Raw genomic sequence first — 7282 nt, forward strand, 5'->3', positions numbered from 1 at the left:
GAATCAGAGATGCCAGATTTGCAGACAAGTCTGCAAATTGGCAAACTTTTAATTTAAGCTGCAGATTTCTCGACAAACATATGATTACGGCCTAAAAGCCAACTGTCACAATCCACTTTGAATGGAAATTCCGGACAAACCGTTACACGCCAATCACAGATGTTGGCAGTAAACGAAAGAGACAAGTTTTCTCTTTCATAAACTGTTGTGAACTGTGTTCGACTAGTAACGGTTTGTCTGGAATTTTCATTCAAAGTGGATTTTGACAGTTGGCTTTTAGGCCGTAATCATATGTTTGTCGAGATTTTTTCGATGACGCAGATATTTGCAGATTTTTTAGTTTGGTTGCAGATATTTGCAGATTTTTTAGTTTGGTTGCAGATATATACAAAATTTTGAATATAAAGGCTTTTGGTTACACTAGCTTTCCTGACATTTAAAAGTACCTGGCATCTCTGCATATCACTTTTTTCGTTCTCTTCCAACTTGGGGTTGCAAAGACCCCATTTTGTTTCTTATTCACATAAATAATTTAATATTGTTTGAAATTTTCTTCGTTTTATGATTAAATCTGATTGTACACTAGCTGTAGGAAAAATCATGTCCCAATCATCACAACGCGAGAATCAAGTCGCTTCGGCAGTGCTCGCAACCGCAGCGGTTGCTGGTGCAATTTACGGCTTCAAAAAATTGTTCGAGAGTTTTGCAGGTCCGAGTCCACTTCCTAACCAAGTGACAGATCCACTTCCTAATCAAACGACAAACTCACTTCCTAACCAAACGATCCAGATAGTAACAAATTCCAATGAATGCGTACGCGCAGTTAATACCTTACGAGCGCATTGCCAGGAACAGCGAATTCTTGGGTTCGATTGTGAGTGGGTAAGCGATCTAGGCGAGAACCACCCTGTGGCCCTCATGCAGTTAGCATCGCATCGTGGATTCTGCGCCCTGTTTCGACTGTGCGAGATGTGGCCTGTTCCAGCACAACTGCGCGATCTTTTGGATGATCCAAGTATTCTGAAAGTCGGTGTCGCTCCGGACGAGGATGCAAAGTTATTGAAGACTGATTACAATTTGACGGTAGCAAGCATACTGGATATACGACACCTGGCGAAGAAGATTGATTTTCCGCCGCCATACGGGTTGGGTGATTTGGCTGAAAATGCGTTGGGGTTCACGATGGATAAAGACTGGCGTATCAGGGCGTCTAACTGGGAGAGATCGGACTTAACTGATCGGCAGATTAAGTATGCAGCAAACGATGTACATGTAGCGGTGGAACTGTTTGAAGTATTTGCTAAACGGTTGGTTGCACGGTGGGTATTCGCTGTTGGAGAAGAGTTGAGCACAATAACAGTTTGAATATTTCAGAGGAATGTTGACTTCACGAAGAGACTGGCTAGAGAAGGTGATAGAGGAAATAAATTTTTACATCGATCAGCCATTTCGGGCTACAACACACCTAATGGACAAGGCTAGAACAAAAAATTAATTAAACCTTTAAATGCGCAACATTGCGAAAAACTAAGAATAATCGTAGTAACGTATATATTCTAATATAGAGAATTTTCACGAAATTTACAGCAAAAATCTATTTGCGCCTTTTTGGGTTAAAACCAGTGTAAACATTCAAGTTATGCCTTTTTCCTATATTTAATCATATTTTTACTAATATTTTAATTTACATTTCTGATTCAATATATTGGGTGTTCGGTTACAAGTATGTAATGACTTTTCATCCAGTACCCTCTCGTACGCTGCCTGCATTGACGGTAGTTGCAAACATCGTCAAGCAAGAAGTGATATAGTGCTAAGTATGACCACAATACATTAGTATTTCAAACACTACATCATTACTTGAACAAACAAAAACCACAAATAGGTTACTATTATATATATTCCCATTCATTTATTGGCCGTGAGTTGGGGAGCTTGGGTTGCTTATCTATCCTTCCGGCCATCATATCGTATAGTAGATACACCTAATATGTGTATCTACAAATGCGATATGATACCTGGTGCAGAAAGTGCACTAATTACCTGGCAATCTTCTTTCATTAGATTGTCTGCTCAGGTAATCATTTTCCGTACCCAAATATAACACATGTGACGCCAGTGGTAAATGGAGAAAATCACGAGGATGGTGGAAGAGCAGTGGGTACAAGGCCAAGTTCTTCCTGGCTGGTACCAAAATGATAAGCAAAGGGAACGTAAGGGTTATGTTCGAGGTCTGTAAGGAGAGCATTTCGCATTTATTTTCATTTTTTTGTTTTGTCATTTCATTTGTTTCTCTTGCTACAATATATGCAACTCGGTGCAAGAGAACGTGACGGCCAAGGAAACGGAAACCCAAACAGATCAGGAACAGGAAGGAGGACTACGAACAAGGAAACAAACAACAGATGAGAAATCGTTTACTTATTTATTATAACTACGATACTAATCACAAATATTTTTTTATTTTGCTTTTCTTATTTCGTTTCAGCGAACCAAAATCTACACGGACTAGCACATACGAACAGTTAGGATTTGTAGTTTCTCATCTTGACAGAGTCTAGTTGGGCGGACGAACGTCTACCAGGGTGTGGGCTGAGAAATGACAATGACACTGTACGAGGTGGCGCTGAGCCTGTGGCCTTCGACTGACATGGTCCATTCTCATTGATTCGGAAGTCTTCTTGGCTGGTTGGTAGATATTTGCTCCTACTTGCAAGTTGATCAATTCGCTTGGGTGGGGGACATGTGGATCCTACTAGTTGTCGACTCTTTTGATCGTGAGTATGAGGCTAGTTCAGGAAAAGAGTGCAGGACTGGCACCTAAGAGATGGTTAATTATTCAGGACTTGTTCTTATGATTATTAAACTCGACCAAGCACACCGGCTCTCAGAAATGATAAGCAACCCTTCGGGTCGGTGTGGTCCATTCGAGTCGAACCATTCGGTTCGAGCAAACTTTATGGGGAATAGTGGATATTTCTTATGCCTTTATTGGCACAGATTCTTTTTGCGAAATCCTAAAATACCTTCACTTGTATAGCTACTCTTTTTTTTCTTCTTCGAAACCAGGTGGAACAGTTATAGTTAAGTCATTCCTGGTACGGGTCAGGTGGATAGTTTGGGTAATGGCTGAGCTGGTCCATGCGGACGACATGCACTCCATAGGAGATTGTTTATATGTTGATATAATGAGTGTTAAATACAAAGATAGTAATATTTTCACTAGACGTTATGTTATGTTAGCTCTTTTATATGTTGTTTTGTTACCGTTTTTGATTGTCCTGCTTGATGGTTATATCTCTTCGAATCCGCTGCACCCCTGGCTTTCCTCATCAAATCCTTCAAACTTTGACGGTAGCATATCTATTTAACTGTCCTCCTCCGAAGCACTGCTCACTTCATAATCCGATTCTACCATGGTATTTGGCAAATTCTTCGCTTCTCTTTTCAACTTTTCCTTATCAAGCGCCCAATTCTGCCACTGCTCTGCATTTATGCCGCTCCTTTCAATATCTTCTCTGATCATTGTACGCCAAGTGAAAGCAGGTCTTCCTAATTTCTTTGGTTCATCGATTCTGTATTTGAGCGCTGTTCTCAGTATACTTTCATTTCCCCCTCTTAAGATGTGCCCATAGAAATTAAGGCGTGCTATCCTTATTTGGTTGTTGTTGGTTTTTCCCTTCAGTATCGTTAGTGCTATCTGTTCTAGAGGTATCTGTTCTTGTTGATCGGTCTCCTCGATAGTTTCCTCCTCCTCAGTCTGGGCTAGGCGTTGTTCATTTCTTATATCATTCCTGATTTGCTCTCTGTCTGAGCTTAGTGACAGCAGAATTTCCAGCAAGAAATTTTCCATATCGCGAAGGGCATTCCTGTTGCTTTTGAGCAACGTGGAAACTTCCATGGAGTATCGAGCAACTGGAGATATACAGGAGTTGTAAAGCCTTTCAACGACCTCCCATTTTAGCTTGTACCTCCTCAAGAAGCCACATAGTGCACGAAAAGCCTTGTTAGCCTTTTTTATCCTTTCCGCTGTTGTTTTCTTCCGTGTCAAGCTGCTCGTTACGAATACACCAAGGTAGCCTAATTTTGTGACTACTTTCAACTCGAATGGCCCGAATTTCCTCATGGAGTCTGGTACGACGTTGTTAATGTCGTAGGGATTTCTGTAGAGGACGCAGGTTTTACTCGTGTTTATTTCTAGATCAGCAGTGGAATTAATAGACCAATTATCCTTTCAACGTCTTCATCCGTGTCGCATACGAACAGTAGATCATCCGCATAGGCCAGAATGCACGGTATAATGATGTGTCCATAGTGTTCCAGGTTGATTTCCGGCATCAGTTCCAGCAGCGTTATTAGCACGTGGTGTAGCAGTAAAATAAACAATCTCGGGCTCAGTGGACATCCTTGCTTAATTTCCCTAGCCTTGTTAATTACTGGGGTTCTTTCACCAAAGCATTGGAGCGATGTTCTTTCCGCAATGCACGCAGTGTTGATAGGATTAACTAATCCCGATGACACTCCCATGTCTATCAGAATTGCCGATAGTTTTGAAACGTCTACTCTATCAAACACCTGTTTTAGGTCAATCGATACCAGTATTGAATGTTTACCCTTCCTCCATCTTTCGTCTAATATCCTGCGTAGCGTGAAGATTTGATCGCATGCGCCTCTTCTGCTTTGGAACGCCATTTGGTACACTGAAAAAAATCCAAACGTTAATTCTATTTGCTTCAAACCGCTTAAAATTCATATGAAGAAGAAATGCTATTGTTATCACGCGCACACATACCTTCTATGTGTCAACTATATAAACTACCCAAGTAACCACTAAGCCGTAAAAATGTCATCAATTCGATTCTATAGCCCCGTATAGAACAAGGGTAACTGAGCTTATAGGCATCATATTGTACATCAGTGCTGTTCAAAAGCCACTTTTGGCGAAATATTCGGCTGATATACAGCCTACTCCCACTTTTCCACCGCGCCTATGGAGGAATGTCAAAACAAATTGTGTAGTGGGTAGAACCCACTGGTTGAAAAAAAAAGCAAAACAAAATGAAAATAGAGGAAAAGCAAAGAGAATAGTGAAAGAGACGCAGAGTGAAAATCAGTCAAAACGGCAACACTCCCTTTACGATGATTTCAACACTAGAATTTGGCAACCGTTTCCAAAGGCAGCACTTTAAATGACTCCTATTATATTTCGAAAACAAAACTTTTGTCGATCGTTGGATTTGTTTATCAAACGATGTGCATTTCGAAACAAAGAGATGAAATAATTCTAAAACTTGTTTTTACTCATACATTGACTCTAGAATGCACCTTACAATCACGATTGCACTAAATTCTGACGAAAATTCAAATTTTTTTTTTGATACATTTACAATACTTATCTCCTCCAACTCAGGCATGAGTAATGTTTATTTACATTGCACGATTGGTCTGCTCAATAAGGTATTTTTGGCTTCACACTATTCGTCTCTTTTCCTATTCTCTTTGAGGAAAAGTTGTTTTTCTTTCATTCTATCTTTCATGAATCTAATCTGCCCCATGTGCTTGACTTTTTTCAATACAGAGTTTGATCCAGGCTCGAACTTATACTTCTAGAAGCAATGGGGATTAAGTTGTTCCAGTGCGCTTGCTGTTTGAACCATTTGGGCATTTGGTTATATGAATGGTATTTGTCGTTCTTAAATCGAACGATTTTTGATTTGATTAGAAGTTGATTTCACTTACTGACGAACAGAAGCATGGTTTTGGTAATATTTTATTTTTCAAATTACCTTCCTTCCTACCCCAAACTAAAATTTATTCATCGCAGTTTCCTATCATTTTATGACTCAAAGATTTGGTTCCCTTTAATTTGTTTGTGACAAATCTCCGAAACCGATAAGCTTTTTCTTGTACTTACAAAGTGCACCATATCATATTTGCTTTGATTTCGACTTCTTTGTTTTAGATTAATAGAAATGTCAACCATTAACAGCATTATAACGGCATCGCTGAGTACCGCTTACGGCTTACAACTACAGGGTTTTTAGGCTCTAAAGTATAGCTTCATATACCCATACACGGTCTATTTTAATGCTTAATGTTCGTAAAATATTATAAACATTCGCAAAACTTGTATAAAACTTATAAACATTTGCAAAGCTTATAAACATTTGTGAAGCCCATATAAAGCTTATAAACATTGGACAGCTCTTATATCGTCGATATGCTGCTTACTTTAGTGCTTAATGGTTTGCTGGGTATGTATGCACACACATAAGTTATATGTGCATATTGTTATAGAATGTGCCTAATAGTTATGAAATGCGAATGTAAGATTAATATTTCTTGTAAATACACACATTAGGTTTATGTGCCAGCAAATAGTGTCTATATGCCTCCGTTAATTGCAAAAATCTATGTGTAAAATCAATAGGCATAACGTTTACTTTTTTGAGTGCAGGATAACATTGGCGGGATTTGTTGCTCGAGTCGGTTTGGCAGCATTCTAGCGTAGATTTTATAGGCAACTGAACAGAGCGTTATGCATCTGTAATCGTCCGTAGATTATGGGTTTTGTTTTTTGGATATTGGGACTTGAACCGTTGAAATCCATCCACTAGGAACCACATTAGATCGGAATACCTGTTGCAACAAGGCAACTAGCTCATCCATCAAGGCGTCTGACCCGTACTTTAGAAGTTCTATAGCTTTACCATCTAGACCCGGCACAGTGTTGTTTTTCATTTTACTTAGAATGTATTCAATCTCCTCTCTTGTTGGATCCGATCCGCTCTCATCCGTGGATCCTTCGAGTAATTGAACGATTTCCAAATTTCCTTCCATTTTTGCATTCCGCTGCTGAATGTTTAGATACATTCTCCGCCGTGTATCCTTTCTCCGTCTGTGACTTTTGATAAAACGGAATGTCATTGTTATTCGATCCAGTGAGTTATCATTTTCAGTTAGTTTTAAGAAATTTTCGACTTTCTCCTGAAAATGTTGATTTTCCGCCTCTTGTTTAGCTTTCCATGCCAGTTTCCGTTCTTTCTTCCTTTCTCCATCGCTCCTGTTTGCCAATAACCGTTGTCTTGCCAAAAAGTAACGCTTAGAGGCTGCGGCTCTCCTTGGCGTTTGGGGCGAACCAGCCTTTCTATTGGTAGCCTCCGCCACCGTTTTTATCGCATTCTCCATTCCGCACCATTTTGTCTCTACCGTCTGTGCCCCAGTTTGAATATCCGCTAATTGTTTATCTAGTTCGTTTTGATATTTTTTGCGGCTCTCCTCA

General features: G+C 39.7%; 1 protein-coding gene across 1 annotated transcript; it reads left to right on the top strand.

Annotated features, from left to right (window-relative positions):
• Positions 1-446: 446 nt before the first annotated feature.
• LOC131685660 (exonuclease 3'-5' domain-containing protein 2-like) lies at positions 447-1726 on the top strand. Its single transcript, XM_058969529.1, has 2 exons — positions 447-1319; positions 1375-1726. The coding sequence occupies exons 1-2, from the start codon at positions 562-564 to the stop codon at positions 1493-1495; spliced, it is 879 nt and encodes a 292-aa protein (XP_058825512.1). The 5' UTR covers positions 447-561; the 3' UTR covers positions 1496-1726.
• The last annotated feature ends 5556 nt before the right edge of the window (positions 1727-7282 follow it).

The sequence above is a fragment of the Topomyia yanbarensis genome, chromosome 2 (assembly GCF_030247195.1).
Source record: "Topomyia yanbarensis strain Yona2022 chromosome 2, ASM3024719v1, whole genome shotgun sequence".
Taxonomy (NCBI): Eukaryota; Metazoa; Arthropoda; class Insecta; order Diptera; family Culicidae; genus Topomyia; species Topomyia yanbarensis.